Source organism: Coptis chinensis, chromosome 2, assembly GCF_015680905.1.
Source record: "Coptis chinensis isolate HL-2020 chromosome 2, ASM1568090v1, whole genome shotgun sequence".
In the NCBI taxonomy this organism is placed as follows: Eukaryota; Viridiplantae; Streptophyta; class Magnoliopsida; order Ranunculales; family Ranunculaceae; genus Coptis; species Coptis chinensis.
Window position 1 is genome coordinate 43503658 of NC_141457.1, and position 20640 is coordinate 43524297.

A 20640-nucleotide genomic window follows, 5' to 3' on the forward strand; every position below is an offset into this window, starting at 1 on the left:
AGATTTATAGTTATCATGTGGTTGGTGATGGCGACTTATTGGGTCAACCTATGTTTGACTTTTTTCCCCTTTTAAGAACAGATTTATTTGGCATGCTAGAAAATAGCAGGTTCTTCATGTCAGGGATTTCATGATCATTTAAAGTAGTAAATTCAATAAATATTATATATAGAAAGTAATTGTAGTGTACCATAAAAGAATTTTTTTAGTCTCTCAAAGTTTTTACAAATACAACTATCACTTTGATGCCCCTTCTTGTTCTTGTTTTTGGAAGTCCAGATTCCAAATATTAGCCTTGTGCGGTACTAAATTGTTTGTCTTTGTGGCCCGCGTCTCATCTGTTCTTTCGTTGCAAGTTCTACTGGTACTGCTTTCCCTCATCAAACTTGGACACGTACAATGAGCAGTCATTCCTGGAGAACAAAACAATAGTGACGTACTTTAGAACTGATGAAACTGTTTTGTTGATGAAATCATCTCTGTAGTCACATTTTTTTGCATTGTATAGGAACCCTTTTTAATATGAACCCTTCTCATGAACCATTGTCAAATATGATCACGTTTTTTTATCCTTGTAGAAAGTTTACATTCACAAATTAAAACTTTGGATTCTGCTCATTTTTAGTGGGGTATCATTCCTAAACCACATAAACCATACCCACAAAAAGTCAGAATTCTAAGATTTCTGCCACAAGCAGTAATGGTGAAAAATTGTACAACGTCTATGTCAGAGGCTCCCTTTATAGAGCTACAAAATTTTGGGAATGGGCGGATACTAGTGTACTGGGACACCGTTCTCTCCTGCGGACGAATTCGGTCCCACGATAAGCCAATATGATATAATTATAAATACAATTGAACAGATGTCATTAAGTAAATTCCCCATGAAGAGCGTACAGTCAGAATTCACCCTAATATGTCAGTCTCCCCGCATGACCAACATGTGAACATGCTTTAGAACATTCTCATTCTACCTGACTGAGAACGGCGGACAAATCCGCAAAGCACACAAGTTTCAAATCATGTTCCTGCCATGCTACTACTGAGGTACTAGAGAAGTAAATATGGCAGAGATTACATCATCCACAACCATCCTTGTCAGTGGATGGAGAGAAGTTAACCATTTGCATCCCCCTTCCAGCTACCACAATCTGATATTGGTTTCTGCATGAGACTCAAACAAAAGGATCGTAAGCATTATAGAAAAATAATATATGCATAACAACTGCGGGGGGACAAAATGGTGCATCAGGTTTTAGCTCACCTGCCACAGGCTCTAGCATCCAGTGTTTCTGGTTCAGTCACGCTAAGGATCAAGTGTTCGTGCTCACTTAGTTTACCGTGCTCCTTATGATGCCAGCATCGCACTCGCTGATCAAGACCAATGGTGAATGCCCAAGTTCCGTCAGTCCAAACACCTACAAGAAAGAACTATGTGAGATCTCAACATTATTCAACAAGTAATAGACTACTTTCACTGAAGTTTTTCAACCAGAAGACTTGATCAAATTGTCTTTTGCTGAAATGTCTTTAGGAAATTTCAAGAAAATACAGTTGGTGAAATCTTTATATTTTTTTACTCTAAACTACAATCATTCAATGACCTATGCTGTGTGGTATCTATTATTTTCGTTCTTTGGCAAGCCTTGGAATCGTCCTTCAAATGCTAGAGGGGCATTATAATGGACTTAACAAGGAGTATCTTCTGACTGTATCGCTTGGACATTATGGAATGAAAGACACTACAGAATATGTGAGCACGAGGAATGAGACATCTATCTATTCCTTCCGATGCGAGCTAACGGCTGTACCAGCCAACACCATGCTACGTATTATCGAGACATTTACAAGATAGTGAGGAAGCCCAAGGAGACTTTGTGCGATTTGGCATGTTCGGGGTGACTTTTGTAGATCTTTTGTGCAATTGGAACAGAACCATAAGATGAGGGATCATTGTTGAAGGCCTTGTAGCATTTTGTAACTCTGGCACATCACTGGTAATTCTTGTAATCTCACAAGCATTAATGAAATAAATTGAACTTCATTTATCCAAAAAAAGAAAAACAGTAACCAAACCTTTGAGCCATTAAAAGCACTTGCAATACTAATCAACACGTCATACCAAAAGTATCACGAAAAAAACAAGAGCCAAGTTGAACGCAACAACAAGCATTAAGAAAAGAATGAAAGAAGAGTATTAAAATCATTCACCAATTTTCTTCATTTAAATGTGCAAGGAATAGAACCAATTTTCTAAACTACATTTGAAGTCAAATCAAAATACTCACCTTTCACGGCAGAACTGTGAGCTGAGGAGATTCTTTCATGAGATAGGAATCTTATCCTACAACGTTGGTTCTCTTCATTAAGTGAAAGCTTTGTCACATTTCTCATGTCTGTGCTGTGACTAGAATTATCAGAAGGATTTTCTGATTGAAAGCCATCATCCATCACTTGCTGTGACAAGTCAAAGATAAGACAATGGAGTGCTTGATCATCTCCCCCACTCAAAACACAGTAAGAAGATACAAATTCAGGATTCTCACAGCCTCTTATGGTTGAGACATGAAGACAATTGACACCTGACTGGTGAACATTATTCAGAACATGAAAAGGTCTAACTTCAGAAACTTTGTTTGGTGAATCATCCAAAAGCTCTTCTGAACAAGAGAGGTTGGCAGTATTCATAGGTTGAGCAGAAGTTACTTCACTGTGCATGAGATCACTCTCTAAGTTTAGCGTGGCTCCACAATCTGTAGGAATGATCTTGTGCCCATTACTTGTATTTTCTGCATCAATTGTGCCCATGATACCATTGGTATTTGTCTTAGAAAACCGATTACATAAAGTTCTCCACCATCGTCCACCCTGACTTCCTCTCCCAGTTCTTGGCCGTATCTGACTATCAATCAAATTTTCTGGTTGGATCTCCGACATCCGCTGCATAAAACCTTCAACAGTTTCTGTCAAATCCCAAAAGGTAACGCTTCCATCGGTCGATCCACTGATTACAATATACACACAACCAATCGGGAGGTTATCTGTGAATTAAGTTCAAAACAGCTTAGGAATCCCAACATACTGAAGGACAAATGTGACACACACAAGTTTAGGAGACTGTAATCATGAATTTTCTCAAATATGACAAATCCAAGTTGCGAACTGTATATAATTTTAAGGGAAAAGAATATTTTAGATCTGATTTTTAAAAAACATGTATGCAGGGTGTGGTTAATCATATATTAGTGCATACTATAACTACACGTAGTTCTTGCTTGTGTATAAGCTTAGTTTCTTAAAATTAGTTTCCCATCAATTATATGATGGGTGTCGAAATGTACAGAACAGTGGCTGAAAATATAGAATAAGGAGAACTGTATTCATAATGAGATGTGGTACGATACATGCATACCATATGTTAATACATCGCCAAAACCTCCATCTACAGTTTTGAGCTTATGGAGAAATAGGAAATCTGACAAATCCTTTACTATATCTCACTATCCTCCTATATCAATCTTTTATCATGATCCAATATGTTACCCTATGTTTCTTAAATAATTTCAAAGCTAATTATAAAGTCTAACATCCCTCTTCAATCTTATGGGGATCCAAGATCTCCACGAGATTGATCACACCGAAAATAAAATTACAAAGTTTTGTTGTAACTGTTAGGCTCAAATCGACTCAAAAGAAAAAGGCCCATACGAAAATAATGAAAAGTATCTACTGTTGCCAGATTTAAGCTCTTTGTGGGTACAATTATTGGACATAGCCTCTTAGGTCTTTTACATTTCAGTGTGGCTCCTTAACGGGCTTGGTTGATGGTCTTTGGTTGATTTGGTTTTGAATTTCCCAATAACATTTTCCAACAAGGGCTTCTCCAATAAGTCAATAACTTGAACAAATTGAGAAAAGATCGGTCTTCTCTCAACAGGATCCTTATACTCACTTTTTGTTTTAAACACATTACACCTTTTGATGGGTGTGAAGTGAATGAACTGAATCAAATCCAAAAAGCAATCTCTTAAGAATGGAAATACGGAGAGCGTGTCGGTAAGGCATCTTCAACTAAGAACACCGCTTTATATGCAAAAAAAAAACTTTTAATAGGGTTGATAACAAGGACCAATGCCACACAATGATTGTGTTGCAGTGATGATTTCTGGTGGTGCTTTTGCGTTTTAAGGAAAGGAATATAAGAATAAGGATAATTTTATTCATAATGAGATGATCTATATAATTACCTCAAGGGTTTATTTACTTTATAGAGAGAGTACAATTATACAATAAAAAATTATATCTTTCATTGGTGATTACCAAATCAAATCATCACTTTATCCCACTACATCAATATTGGTCATGATCCAATGTGTTATCCTTATTTCTATATAACTAGTCTAATTAGTCTATGCACTGTAATTCATTTAATTATTCTAACACTGTGACCAATACAGGGAACTAATGAATACATCAAAGTGATTTCACTCAACCCGTACAATTTTGTGAATGGTATCATTACATAATTGGCCCATCTTTAGAGTGATTATTGCATTGGAGTCATGTGAGTGGAAGGCAACACGGGGTGGAATGATAAACGAAAACCTTATTCATCGGCTCATTGCCAGCGAGGAATAGCTTGGAGTATCCCGAGGGCCTTAGACACTTGAAGTGGCTTCTCGCCTTTTTAGTGAAGAATATATGTATATAACCCCATGATATAGCATCAGTTCCTAAAAGTTTCATACTTAGAGATGACTTATGAGGTACCGCATATTTATAGTGGTCTCATGAAACAAAGATAGTCAAACTAGTCTTGCAAACTGATTGATACTTTTGGTCAAAACCAAAACATACCTTGAGAAGGAGCACAGGTCTGTAGAATGACGTTCTGTAGGGAAAGAACTGGTGCTGTTTGAGGAACCAATAAGGCAACATCAAACCTGCAAGAAAGAATAATCCACGGGAAAGTACAAAACAGAGGGCCAACATTAATGAAGTTTGCAGCTAACAGTAAAACAAACTGCCAGATGATTGCTAGGTATACATACCAGAGCCGGTACGGCAATATAAGAGCTCGTAATGTGAGCGCGGCATCCGAACAAGAAACTACAATGAAGCAGACTACTGATCTGATAGGAAAACAAAAATTATAATAAAAATGGTAAGAGAATGTTAACAGACAATTAGATTTAAAACTCCAACAAAACTGTAAATGAGAATACATGAGTTAATAACATCAAGAATCACATTTACCTGCAATCAGAACCTTTAACAAGAAAGGCAGTAACAGCAAGGTATCTCCAGTCATTTTCATTTTTATCCATGGAAGAGACGTTTGGATCCAGTTGAACGCTTCCAGTAGCAGGGATTTCAGAGCTTGGGCCAGTATGGACATTAGTCACATTTGTCCCTTGATTAATAAATTTTTCAGAAATTTCAGTTGTTTTGTGAGCACTGGAAAACTTTGATGGCATGTCAGTGGACAGCCAATGGAAAGAAATTGATGTCTGTGCTCCTTGCGACTGATCAAAGCTATTTTCAGGTTTTACTACGTCTCCACCAGCATACAATACTCTGTTGTTGCTTAACCTCTTTTTTTGACGAAGCCAAGTAGTTAAGACCCGTTTAGAACCAATGGATATTAGTAAGGATGGATACTCGCTTTGATCTAGCAAAACATTACATCTGTGGTGACCGTTAAACATGCAGGTCCCATCTACCGCAATCTTATGTATCTTCGACACATAACATATAGACCTTACAGCTGACCCACCAACATGTTCTCCCAGCAACTTTGACGCAACCCAATTCTGATTCTCAGGAGCATACCTGTGTAAAACTGATGTATCAGCATGGAAGTTTCAAATGACACATAAAAAACATTGAAACATCCACCAAGACTGTTGATAATTACACCTAAAAGAAACTTTAATGACAGTATTCCATTCAGCCTAAACTCCAATTTTCCATGTTTCTATTAAATTTGAACATCCAACTCAAAACCAATTGGTGATGAGTGGAAAGGCCCCAAGATTTACATACTTGATTGTGAGGCTTTAGACACCCGATATGGGATTATAATGTCAACATGCCCCCTCACGTGTGGTGTATCTTGATTCTTGAGTCTATCACGTGGAAATGTTTTTTAAACGGGTGACGGAGAGTAACATGGCCAAAGGCCCAGAGAAAGAAATATCCCGCTTTGATACCTTATTAAATTTGAACATCAACTGGATGCCCATCTTAATAGTTTCCATTTTCATATATATTGGTGCTGCTAGTGGTGGCATAAAGGAGTAATGATAAAGAGAAAAGATGACAGTCTTTAGTTAAGAGAGTGAGTCCCCATGTAAAAGCAATGTGATGTTAATAAAGATTTAAATTGGTATCGGTGCCCTAGGGTTATAACTGGGATTCGATGGTGCTGACAAATCCGGCGATGGTGACAGGCTGGTTGCTGGAGCTCTGACAAAGATCAGTTATTTGTAGTGAGTTTAGTGGCCCTTTTCTCTTCTAGATTTTGGTGTTTGTTGAGAACTAAGTTACTTCGACACGGGAACGTCAGTACGTGTATCTGTACCGACACGGGTATGAAGTGTCAGACACGGAGAAATATTAAAAGTTCAGGTATATCGCATGTAGGAGGTTTACTTTCTTTAGTTCCCAACTCGAGGATGAGTTGTTTCAAAGAAGTGGAGAATGATGTAGAAGGGCATACCTATGCTATAATTCCACAAAAAACATAAGTACAATTATTTTAGTACGTTCCTTGAAGATTTTTGGTTAGGAGACTAAGTTATTTCTAAGTTTGTGTCCATTGGAATTAGGAATAGTTTCTATTGTCAATTACTTGGAGTCGAAGGAACCATATCTATACATACATATGGCTTCTCTATTAGTTTTTAGAACCAGCTATTACGATAAAATGAATTGGAGAATTACTCTTTCAAGTTTATCTTTCTTATTATCTCTTTCTTTTCTTCTTCATAATATTCATCTTCCCTTAACCTAATTTTCTATAATTCGTTAAATCTCTTATTCCCTTTTCTTCACTTCTTCTCTAATTTAGATTTCCTCATCTCTTTCTTCCAAAATTCTACCTCGTTCATCAATATTTTGTATTCCAAAGAAACTTGTAAATGTTTTTGAAGCCTCCTATTCCAATCCGATCAGGCAGAAAATCTCCCCAGCTGGTACTAGTAAATGTCATCTACGGTGGAAATATGGGATGCAACACTATACATGTTACATATAAGGGTGCAATAACGAAAATGAACACGACTTTACATGTAAGAGTGCTGAGATGGGTGATGCCAACCAATTTGTTTTGTCCTTTTTTTTTAACTAAGCAGCTACTTATTGTTCATGTTATCACAACTTACCCTTTGACCTTCAAAATGTAAGTAAAGGGAGTGTGATGTAATAATGGTGTAAGAACGCTATTTGGGAAAGAAAAGTGGTGCTGTTTGCAGGTTTCCTGTATATGCCCATATTACATATATCGAGGAAGGCTGGGTTGACCTCTTAGTTTGACACCTTATATTGACATCCCTAACCGCCACAATGAAGTGATGAACTAAGGGCATATTTATGTATTCTACAATAGAAAGTTAACATCCCTTTTCAGTTTTGTGTATACAAAAATTTACTATACCTTGTCAGTCTCACAGTTCCATCTTCACACCCTGTTGCAATGCAGCCAAATCTATTACCGAGACGTATATTTTCATCCGAGAATGACTGTAATGCATCAGAGACAAAACACAAAGAATGTATCTCTCTGCCATGATATTGCATACACAGAACATGAGGTATTAACTTCCTCTCACTAGATGGTATCCAAAGCCTAAGGATATTAATGACATGATCCTGAGAGAGACAGAGAATGCTTAAATCAGAAGTTGACAACAGCAAAGTACCTTTTTATTACACATTCCCAAATAAGGGAGACATATTGAGAGTGACTTGCAATAAGATGTGAAATTGCATACCTTGACAAATGCAAAGCAATTCTGATACTCTGGCACATCACCAAGAAAAGAAGAATGAGGACGTCTCCAACCACCACACGAGATTTGTACAATCTGCACCAGTGATCAACAAGGTAGCCTATTCAATATACATGATCAACAAGGTAACCTATTTAACATACATGATCAACTTTGAAGAGAAGAAAGTGCTTTAGAAATGGGTAGACATCAAGAAGAGTAGTACCTTTATCTCATTTAGTAAGCTCCACACCATAAATTTCGCAGAAGTAAAACCTACCGCATAACTACCACATGCCAGATCTTCATCAGAATTAACATCAGAGGTAACAGATTGAATTAAACTTAATTCTTTCACCTGCTTCATTCCTGTAAATTCCAAGCTCCTCCAATCACCATCATACCTAAAATAGCATACACAACCGTCTCCTCCAGTCTGACCAAAGAGTAAAGAACAGTCTGAATCACTAAATCGTTATCCTCCATTGTGTTAAGTGTATTCGTTTTCATCATATCATATTAGTGATCTACTGAACTAAAGAAACTTGGTTTTCCACAAGAAAATTCATCTCTGACTCTCTGCATTTTAAGTTTACAGGGGAGAAAGATTATGATTTAACGAAATATGTTGATGGTCAGTCCATCAGAAGAAAAGGGAAGAGTAAAAAACTAAGAAAGAATTGTATATTTATATTTATAGATTCTTCTCTTTTTTTAAAGTTGTTAGCCCTTCAATCTTAAATTTTCATTTAATAACAAGTGAATCCCTAAATTATCGACAAGTGAAACTAATGATAGCTAGAGAAGAAAAATAGTTTAGCATAAAGGGAAGAGTTCTTGTTGCCAAGAAAAATAGTTTAGCATAAAGGGAAGAGTTCTTGTGGCCAAAATTTAAAAAAACAAAAACAAAAGAGAGAAGATTGGAGGTAATCTTACAGAGCGAACTTCTACTTGATTAGAAGTTATTGGAGATACCAAAATGCTGGTAACACTCGATATTCCATGGGCACCCTTGAAAATATTAATTGGAGAAATCTTAATCTCCGAGGCAATGGAAGTTGTTAGGAGGCCCCTCGACAAAGTGAACATTATAAGATTGCCACGTTGATCTCCACATATCAGCACCTGCATGTTAAGTTATTAGACAAGATAAAGCCATGTAAAGCCAAATTTCCAGTTCAACTACAAGTTCTTGTTAGGGAAGTTGGTCAGAAACTAAGTTCTAAGGTCATTATATCTCTGAAGCACCTTTGTACACCCCCACCAAAAAATTACAATCAACATCTTTTAACTTTGGCTTTCTACATAAAAAATAAAAGATCACATGGAAAAGCACTGCTCTTTAGTCATTCCCAAATTTCCCCGGTAATACAAGGCTTTTACAAGTGACAACAGTAAAATTACAAAACCATTTTAATTAAGAGAGTAAAACAATGGACAAGACACTATTTAACATAGGTCAAATAAACAGAAACAAAAAACGAGTTTATATATGACACAGTCTGGTGGAAACATTCCAATCCCGCGGGCATAGGACTCGTGATATTAGGTTGGGATATTTCAATCCAATGCCTGATTGGGAACAAGCTATGTTACATGGACACCCCATATTTCAAAAATAATCCGTGTCGGATACATATCCATGTCTCCGTGTCGGACACACGGACACATATTGTATGTGATATACCTCAATTTTTGATATTTCGCCGTGCCAGACATTTTGTATCAGTGTTGGATACGGACACACGTATCCATGTCAATGTAACATAGGGAACAAGTTATGACTAGAACCGCAGATGAGATTCTGAGCAACTACATTAAATAATTCATACATTCATGCAATATACAATGTAAATAGGGAATAATGGTTTAGCTATTCATAGTAATAGCAACACCTAAATTTTCTATTTACAGCAATATACCTGGGACGCAACTCAAGAACAACTAATGAGTATCAATTGAAGTGGGAAAAGAGAAGCCATAAGAATGAGCATCAATTGAAGTGGGAAATGAGAAGCCATAAACAACTTGACATATTAAAAAGAATCAATATAAGAAACAATTTTAAGAATATACCTGTGCATCAAATGATGCATCCAAACACATAATTCGTGTTCCAAAACACGAGGTGAACTCTGCAGTTAGTAATGCCTTGAAACTTCCCATAGCTTCATCACATCCAGAATGCAAAGGACGACAGAAATTCCATAGCTTCAATATCCCTCTAGGATCAGCTGTGAAGATGTAACTGTAGGGCAAAAAAAATCCAAATACCTCTTATAAGCTTTTACCTCTCCTAGTCAACTTAACCTAAGATGAAAAGATGGAAGCTAAGAACTTATTGGGTATAGGCGTATAGGTAAGGGATGATACATCAAATTTAGTAAAAACTAAAAAGACTTTGGGCATGCAGGATGGCCCAAAACTAGATCATCGACCGAGATCCATATTTGTAAGTATGCATGATGAAGCATCTATATCTATGGTTATGAATGATTGATAGTATAGTCCATAACTGAACTTAATGGAACAGAACTGGGAGTCGCATTCCCCTGCATGTCTCCCAAGTCTACTAACCAGTAAGGTACTTCAGACACTTTCAAGAAGGCGGTTCTCAAATGTCTTTACCTAGGTCCCAACAATTTGCACCAGAAAATCCCCAACAGTTGTCTCTCCATCCCCGCCGACCAAGTAAAGGCACAATCCACTTTAGCTCTACAAACATCAGCAACAACTCTAACCACAGTCACATTTCCTTTGCCATCTCCAACTGCAACCCAGTCCTCTATTACAGTAGAGGGATCAGATACAATTCTGGACAATGAATCCATACAAACAATTGGCATATCTTCACTGACATGGACAAGTTCAGTCCATATTGGATTGGCAGCATCAGAAAGATTAACGTGGTGCAGATAACCATTGTTCGTAGCAACATAAAGTGAATCCTTCCAAGTGAAATGCAGACAGCGTACATATTCACTTTTGCTGTAAAAAGTTCAGACAAGTAAAAAAATTAACATTTAATATTAGAGTTTGCTGCAAAGAGCACATATCAAAGCACATACAGGGCATACAAAAATTAGATCCAGATAACATTTTGTGGTTTTATTGCAGAAGCTTCAACAATCGTTAATTTAAGTGAAAGAAACACCTAAAAGTAGGGTTTAAACCTTCAAACATGAAGAACAATTGTCTCAAAAATAATATTCAATAATAACCATCTAACAACGAATGTCTCTATTCTATATGTCATCCACTGTTGTCAACAGATTGGAATCGATCATGAGAGATTTTCTGTGGGACGACAACGATGATAGACACAGATTTCACCTCGTGCGATGAGACAGGGTTTGCAAGCCAAAAGATGATGGAGGACTGGGTATCAGAAGTCTACGGCAGTTTCATCAAGCGCTTCTTGGTAAGTGGCTCTGGAGGTTTGGGGAGGATAGAGAGAGTCTCTAGAGGAGAGTTATTGTGTCTCGGTTTGGGGAAAGAAATGGGGGCTAGGAGAGCGGGCCTGTTCATACTGCTTATGGATGCGGAATATGGAAAGGGATTCAGAAGGTCAGAAAGTTTTTTCTCAAGAACATTGACTACAGCCTAGGTAGTGGGGATAGTATCCACTTTTAGGAGGATGTTTGGTTGGAGGAGAGAACTCTGATGATAGCGTTACCTCGGTTATATGCTCTATCTGACTCAAAGAATAAACCAGTTCACTGGTTCATGTGGGAAGATAATGGTTCGATTGCTTGGAACCTTGGGATATATGGGGCTCTCTGTGACAGGGACATTGCTAGTGTGGCTGCACTTATAGGGAAGTTGGAACTCATTCCTAATGTGAGATCGGATAGAGATAAAAGACTGTAGCTCATCGACAAGAAGGGAATTTTTTCTTGTAGATCATTTTATTCCATCCTTCATTCAACGCTTCAATGTCCAAGTATGAGAGTGTTGCATGATTTCCCGAGTCATATTGTATGGTGTTCTAAAGTCCCTTTGAAAGTTGCTTTCTTTGTATGGTGTGCATCTCTAGGCAAGATTTTGACTGTGGATAATCTTAGGAAAAGGCGTATTAAAGAGATGCTTATTGATTTCTTCCCTCTGTGTTTGAGGGCTGGTGAGTCGGTCAGTCATATCCTTCTTAGATGTCCTTTTTCTTGGAGTATTTGGTGTTTCTTTGTCTCGGAATCAGGTGTTTCGTGGGTATGCCCTAAGTCGGTGAAGGCTTTACTAGCATCTTGGCACTTGGATATCTATTCTCGTAAAGGGAGACGCGTATGGAACATGCTACCTTTTGCTATCTTATGGGGTCTATGGCTAGAGAGGAATAACCGCATTTTTTAGGGGGTGTCTTTGCCTAGGGAGAAGGTGGTGTTGACCATCAAGGCGCTACTTTGCTTCTGGCTTTCTAGCTGCGCATTTATGATGAGTTCCGGACGATAACTTTTGAGAGTTATGTCTGTAAATGGGAGTCCATTATGCTATGAGGACTCCCATAGAGGTTTTTCATTTTGTTTCATTTTCTTAGGTTTCTTTCCCCTTTGGTTTTTTTCACCGCTCTTGTTTGTACGCATAAGGATATCTCATCATTTTTTTTAATTTTAATATATACACCTTTACCGAGCAAAAAAAAAACCCCCCGTCTAACAACAAAGGTCTACATGCCTTTAAATAAGAAATTTTGTTCCTAATTCTAGTTGGATTCCTGATCTATTTAAAAAAGCCCCAACAAGAACCTTTTCAATATATGGTCATCACTACTTGATAATTGAACTGTGCTATAGAACATTATTTATGAGTTCTCTCATCCTCAATTACTAAACATACGGAAAATGTTGCACTATCAAAGTCCCAGTAAATGGTATGTATCAGCTCAGATCAACTCAGATCACGATTTTTGAAAAGAAAAAGATAATGTTACTCTCCTAAAATTGAAGTATTCTTTTAAAAATACAAAAACAGAAGGGGGCAAAGAAACTTTACGAGGTTGTGGCAATACCTATGCAAGAGTTGAAGTTGATCTTGCATATTTGGCACGGATAGTTTAAAGTGCTCCATCCTCTCTTTAAACCCATCTACAGCAACTATATTCTGCTTCACTGACCCTCGACGCAGAGAATCATGCATCTGATGCACCTTGACAGAAGAGTCGAACCCAGCAGTGATGAGAAGTGAAGAGCTAGGGTCATACGTACATCGCCATATGCCTCTTCCTCTGTACAATTACAAATGTAATAAACAATATTCAGTTAAAATCAGTTGTCTAACCATTATGTGGACATCAATCTATCATACATGTGCATATCATCTAGATTAAGAAGTTTTATATATATAAACATTTTAAGTAAAAATGAATATTATAGCAATTGCTGAACCACTTTACTCCACAATCCCAGGCTCATAAAGAGCTTCACAATCAATGCATATTAAAGGGATTGTCGCTCACACAGACAGTAAGCACACACCAAACCTCATATATGGGGCGCTACACACCAGTCAACAACATTAATCATATAAAACAAGCGGTAAAGGTTTGTGTGTGTGTGTCTGAATAAAAACAGTAGTAATTTGTGGCTAGCCAGTTGCTGACAAATTCATTTCCCCAAATGTCATTACTATTTGTGGTGCCTCACTGCCTCCACCAAAAACTTCAGGGTCATATAGTCACGCGACCCATGCCCTCGGGCACTCATGCCTCAGATCACCTCCAGTTTACCAAGAACACCATGACTTCTGCACAACTCAGCTCTCCTCCGGCTCACCCACCTGCGTTATGCCCCTCATTAACTTACGGATGCCTTGATAAAATCCAGATAGCCTCTGCCCACCCATGAAGGTGATGCATTCAACACAATTTGGCTTACCTACAAAGCATAATACAACCCCACTTTTTCTATTTTTGGATATCTGGTGTTCATCAATGATCACATTTATATTGCCTCACCAAGAGCATTTCAAAAAAATAAATTTCGTTGAAATCCGACCCAAGAATCAAAACTTACGGCATTTGAATTTTGAAATTCCGAATAGCACAACAAATCCTCTCTTCAATTTTACCTCCTTTCTTTTCTTTTTTACATACCATGCATGGATCGAGAAAATTTCAACCCCCTTTAAGCCATCAGAAAGGCTTCAATAGAGATTTGGTTTTCCCCGCAAAAGCAGCCGTCATGAAATCTTCTATGTTACTGTCACCTTGGCTCTGGCCCAGCCCATCGTCTTGCAACCTTTGTTGACTTTTTGAGTGTGCCGAATTATTGGGTCAAGTATGTCTGTTTGAATGAGCCAAGCAAATGCAACATTAACCACCGTAGTACTTCATCCTTTTAGACAGTCCACGTCATAAGTGGGAAAAATGCATGGAACCATGACACCAAGGATATCTGTGGCCAGGCTACCTGGACACCCTCAAATGATTTCCCGAATCGACTCCCTTACCCAAATGGTGAACCTACACAATGTGTTTGTGGCTGATTTTTTGCAGAAAGGATCTTCATGGGTGAAGATCATCTCTCAAAAAATCAGCTCAACTAGATATGTCTAGCCTCTACCAAACTGAACAGCTGTAAACCCTTCAAAAATTATAATATTAAATACAACTTCTGGCAAGACAAGACCTTCGATTAAGCCGATTTTTCGTGGACAGTATCTATGGTTGGGAGATCAAACCAGAAAAGATCAACTGCTAAGTCATTGTGTAGGCCCACGTGTTGTTAGGGAAATCAATTTGGGAAGTCATTGAAGTGTGTCAAGGTTGCCTACCATGACACCTCTAAATGACTTCCTGAATTGACTTCTTCACTTGGGAGATCTTCACAAAACATCAGCTTTCAAGTCATCTCCCAAAGCATAGCATGTGCAAGCAGTGTTATTAGACCCAGCCTGGACCGGCGGTTTGACCCGGTGAACCGGCAACCCGGTCTCCAAACCGGGTTGGGTCATTAAGTGGATCGTTTCAGCAATTAACCCAGTCCTAACCCAGTAAACTGGCCGGTTTTCTATTAAACCGGTTAAACCGGGGCGGTTTTAACCAAACCGGTTGATGAGAAATTTTTAACTTTGAAAAATAAATTCAGTAGGAGGGAGGGCTCGAACCATGGGTCAATAAGTCATCGATGTACAGGCTCGCCAACGTGCCAATTCACTTCTTGTGTTTGTGTTTGAAGTTAATTTTTAATATATTTACAAAACTTTCAAAGACAAGTTATTTGTAAACTTTTAAAAGCTTATGTATTCACTGTGATTCGAACCGAGGACCTCCAAAATCACTAATAGACAACATTCCACTAGGCTACAATATCAACTTTTGCTATAAAAATTAAACAAGTACATTGTATATATTTTTATGGCGGACCAAGCAATGACCCACTGGTCCAACCAGTGACCCACTGGTTGAACCACTAACCCAATGACCCAGTCCCTTCACCGGGTTGACCTCCGGGCTGGGTCTGATAACATTGTGTGCAAGAGTCGTGTACATATAACCTCATAGTTGTTTATATACTCGAAAACAACGACCAAAATTTTGGTTTGCAATTGGATTTCACAAAAAAAAAAATCCTCAAACAATCGATTATGTGCTCCCCTACAGGATCACAGTATATGTACTCTATACCTTAAATGGATCCACCGTGACGGGGCCGTTCATTTTGTTGGAGCATAGGAATCACTAGAGCAACCAATGAAAATACTGTGCTTAACTTTGCATCATTGTATTTTCATCTTTGGTCAGACCAATCGCATATTACCTTTCGTAGTTTCTACTCCAAGATGAACTACGGGCCATGTTGTATTTGGAACAAAATTTTGATGGGACAAAATGCACAAATAAAATTATCTTTGATGACTTGGTTGTACTCCGACACCATCCTAAACTTTGAAAATCCAACTCAAAACCATTGGGTAATGACAGGAGAGACCTTAGGAGCTCAAATACCACTATGGAAGGCTTTAAACTCCCAATGGTGGGATTCCACTATACAAGGTGATACATCTTATGCCGTTCTCTGTCGATCAGGTAAGACCAGAATCAGTTTGATTTGGATTGAGTACTTGCTCAAGTTAGATTCCATCCCAACCCAATCCACCCCACCGAAGCTCCTCCCTTCATACGTGGTCCACGATGACCTTGACTGATCCATTTAGATGTACATGGGAACCAATTAATGGGTCTACACTTCTACTTCTATGTTTAGATGCTACATTGGTCATTATCTGATGGAACAAATCTTGTTCAAGTGTATAGGGATATTGCACCATCCAGGCACATGGTTAGGTGCGACAGAAAACATTCCAACAAAACTTATAATCCACATTGCAACTTACGAGTGATCCTTGATCAGCATAAGCTGCTTCCCATCCATTCCCCAAACACGACATGTACAGTCCTCTCCAGCGGTAACAATTAACTACAATGAATTCCAAGAAAAAAGGTAATTAGCAGCATATTAGTCAAGGAGCACAGCCTATAAAAGAAATCAGGTATGCCCAGAAAGTCACTAAGCACAAAATCCATAATAGTATACTTCACTCCGATGGGAAATAACAACTTATTATTTTCCAATCTGCACGTTTAACATCCGTTAGCATATACCGTATGGGTACTCCAGTGGCCTACTGGTCAAAACTTGGGAGGTTGGGCCCAAGGTCTTGGATTCGCTCTCCACCTTCACCAGGGAAACGGGAATCCAAGGCATTAGGGAGTAAAAATTATAACCATCAAATATATTTGTGTGTGTATATATATATGGTACTCCAAAGTAGTAATGGACTATGCAAAATGACACAAGGTTACCCTCACTATGACAACAGTAAATGCATGCCGAAATTATGAATTGTCCACGAAGTTGCATGAAGCAGGAACCATTATTTAAAAAGCCAAATCATACCAGTAGATTGGTCTCACTAGAAACCAATCAAATTGGCGACAAGCCAGTAACAATGCCAACTTTAATAGCCCTTACTGACGTTTTCTGGGTAAATAACCATATATAACCTGTCAAAATAACAGATTCTAAACACTTATTGTGATTATGACCTATCGCCCCACTACAAGCATAGAAATGGAATCAGAAGACATTGATGTCCCCTGAAAAATAAAACTGCTTCAAACAGCCAAAAGCACACAAATGGAAACTGTGACATGACTACTTAACTTAATCATACTATATGGGAAAAATGGATTAATTGATGGTGAAATGTGGTTTATTATTCATTAATTAAACAGACTTGAACAATTAAAATTATGACACAAAAAAAACATATATCTTGCAACTTTTCCCGCAAATGAAGATAAACCACACAGTAATATGGAGCACATAATCGATTGTTTCGGGATTTTTTTTTTGTGAAATCCAATTACAAACCAAAATTTTGGCTGCTGTTTTCGAATAGTTGCTGCAGAAAATAAAAAACTGGGACACTGGTATATAAGTTCAAGGATTTTAGAGAAAATTGAGACATGCATATCTTTAAAGGTTAAAGAAAAAATGAATAATAAAACAATAATATGGAGAACAAAATGCTTACGGTTTCAGAGATATAGCAGTCCCAGATCCTAGCACTGTGACCAAATAGTATGAGACCATTTGAATCAGAAGCATCAAGGAACCTTGGATTAGCAGTTGTTTCTGTCACGGCACCAATTTTCCAGACACGAGCACTATTCCATTGAGGAAATACAAATACAACTATGTAAGATCGCATTATTAAGTACTGCTACAACAAATGCTGGAAGAGAAATAAGAAAATTATCCACCTACGATCATCAGAGACAGACATCAATTGGGATCCATCAGGAGACCACGCTAATCGGAAGATAGAACCTTCATGCCCAGCATGTCTACTCACACAAAAAGCCTCGTGATGTTGATCACAGAGTTGGTTTTTGTTGTAAGGAAAACCACGGCAGTTCTTCAACTTCTCCAACGAACCTGTAGGAGGTGAAATGGGTCCCTGAGAAACCAGCTTCCAGACAATGACCTGCCAAAGCACAATGTGAGAGACATGCTCCACTGCTACATGACATAGGAAGAATCCATTTCCTACTTTTTGACAAAACACTTAATTCCCTCAATGTACCTAAAGCTCAACTCTGCTTGAGACACAGACAGGGGAACGAGATAACATTACATTATGGAAAGATTCAAGCTTCCCGAGAGACTAGTATGCATAACAATCTACCCAAGAAAATATAAATAACAAAAAAAATAAAGAAAGATAGAGAGAGAGAGAGAGAGAGAGAGAGAGAGATCACGTACTTCTAGAAAAAGCATTGTCGATTTCATCAGAACAAATTCAATCGGTAAAAATAGCTTATCAAATTAAAAGAATACAAAAAAGGAATATATGTACCAACCTCATTGTAGATTGTACCAGACGCCACCAGAAAGGAACTAATGTTCTCGCCCCATAACCGCATTGAATAGAGAAGGGTCCTCTCTAATATTGAAAAAAGAAATTTGATCAGGATCAAATGGCAGTAGCACAGAAGCCTCAAATACAAACATACATGATTAACTAGAGGGCAGTCAACTTCATACTATAAGATTGAACTATCGATTGCAAAAATAATAACTTCTATGAAGCATTATATTAGGTCATATTTCTCCACATAGTTAACTGTGAATTATAAAGCATCTTGTTTTTCTAATTAAGTATTTCAAATAGTTGTTAAATAATAGGTAAATTGTTCATTAGGGTTAAATTAAGTTGGAGATGTTGCTCATTCCCCTTTTTTTCTTCTATTTATTTTTTTCTTTTGACAGTTTTCTAATTCATTTTTTTTTTTTGTATCGCTAAAACAGATTTCTTAATATGATTCAAAGAGATGATACACTATCCATAGCAAGGTGACAGAGATATACAAGAACACAAGGGGGTCTTAAATTTGGGCATCCAACTCTAATTGGCAATGAGTGGAGATGCCCAGGAACTTCTATAATGTTACGCAAGGGTCCTATGTGGGATAGTCAATTTCACGTGGGATACTAAACATCCCAACACAAGGCAAATTATTAATATTACATCTTCCCACCCAATTGAGATGTTCATATCTAAGCCCTATACTCCTAATGTTTGATAAAGTCCATGTCCAAAAACAAGAGTTAATGTTAAAAAGGACTAGCTCCAAGTGCGCAAAATTGGCTTAAAAAATTCTGATGTTTCTTTCCCTTCAAATACACCAGCACAAGGCATGTAAGAGCATCTTCCAAAACATTTTCCCAAGTGGGGACAGATTCTCGCATCTAAAACTCCCCAAAATATTTGTTACATAAACCATGTGCTAAGCATGATCTTCCCTCTCTTCCTCAGGCTGTTGGTCATGCGAGTCCTCCCAAGTAACAAAACCAACATGAAAAAGGCATACTTAGTAAGAAACCCTTTTAGCCCAACTTCACCCTACGCCAACTCTTACTATCGGCATTCAATTCAACAACTCTTTTCCTACATTTAAAAATTAGGTCTGAATGTGGAAACAGATAACAATATCACAAGTGGTATATATATTTACTTTGTGTAAAGTCTTTGCCAAATTCTAATCCTCGCCTATGTATATGAACATGTGAAATCTCAAAACATTATCCATAAAACAAAATAAAAAACAAACCTGGAAATATCACTTCAGTAACCATAGTAGATCTTGCAATATCCCAAAAACAGACGGAATTTTCACCGAGTCCCACAGCTAAGTAAACCGGCGTGCATTCCTCCTAGCAAAAACCCATGACCAGAACATAACAACACTTATAAGTGATAAGCTAGAAAGTAATAATAAAGTATTCCGTAGAAAATGAATATGGTCCTACCTTTAAAAAAAGTACATCCATAACCCAATGTCTAAATCTAGGCAACTTATATTTCAACACCAGCTCAGCACATACTAATGGCGTTTGTAAACTTAACGTAAATAGTTTGACTATCTTTTCTCCAAACACAGCCACTGTTGAAGTGAGTGATGATGACAATGTGGTACATGAGATTCCATGTACACGAATGCCTTGAAATACATTAAATGAATTCAACTGTTTTCCAGACTCCACGTCATATACAAGTATGTGTGGCCCACTTCCTGTTTAAGAGAAGAATAAAAGTTTAGTTATAACCTCTAATAATATAGAATGAGTAAAAGAATGAGAGAAGGAAAAGACTGACCGACGAGGAGAAGAGGAAAGGAAGAGAGATGATGGATGAAACAGAGGGCAGACACTTCTCCGAGATATGCGCCGCTATGTAAACTTTTTGTTGTTGAATGAGGACTCTCTTCTTCGCTAGCCATGCCTCCTGCTGCTGCTGCTCGAACTGTTGTTTCGAGCATGGACCAAAATATCGACGATATATCCGATATATCGTCGATATATATCGGTATTTTGGTACACCGATATCGATATTTCCGACATATATCCACCGAATATAGAACTCTTTTTTTCCCGATATATATCGGAATTTCCGATATGAAACTTTATATCGCCGATATAATCGATATTTCCGATATAATCGATATATATCGGTTGACTTTTTGACCATTTTAAAATATAAATCCGATATTTCCAATATATATCCGATATTTCCGATATTATATTTCCGATATATCCGATATTTTTGATATTTTAAATAGTTTGGACTGGTTACCAAAAAAATGGATATA

At 37.7% G+C, this 20640-nt stretch overlaps 1 protein-coding gene across 1 annotated transcript; it reads right to left on the reverse strand.

Annotated features, from left to right (window-relative positions):
• Positions 1–543: 543 nt before the first annotated feature.
• Positions 544–20306, reverse strand: LOC147516136 (Transducin family protein / WD-40 repeat family protein). Its single transcript, XM_086588780.1, has 20 exons — positions 20148–20306; positions 19802–20064; positions 19603–19705; positions 18352–18434; positions 17752–17975; positions 17523–17655; positions 16320–16402; positions 12994–13209; positions 10620–10979; positions 10068–10239; positions 8928–9116; positions 8218–8427; positions 7995–8087; positions 7658–7872; positions 5257–5832; positions 5052–5132; positions 4858–4943; positions 2289–3041; positions 1265–1418; positions 544–1164 (listed from the first exon to the last, which is right to left on the reverse strand). The coding sequence occupies exons 1-20, from the start codon at positions 20269–20271 to the stop codon at positions 1080–1082; spliced, it is 4203 nt and encodes a 1400-aa protein (XP_086444906.1). The 5' UTR covers positions 20272–20306; the 3' UTR covers positions 544–1079.
• Positions 20307–20640: the final 334 nt, after the last annotated feature.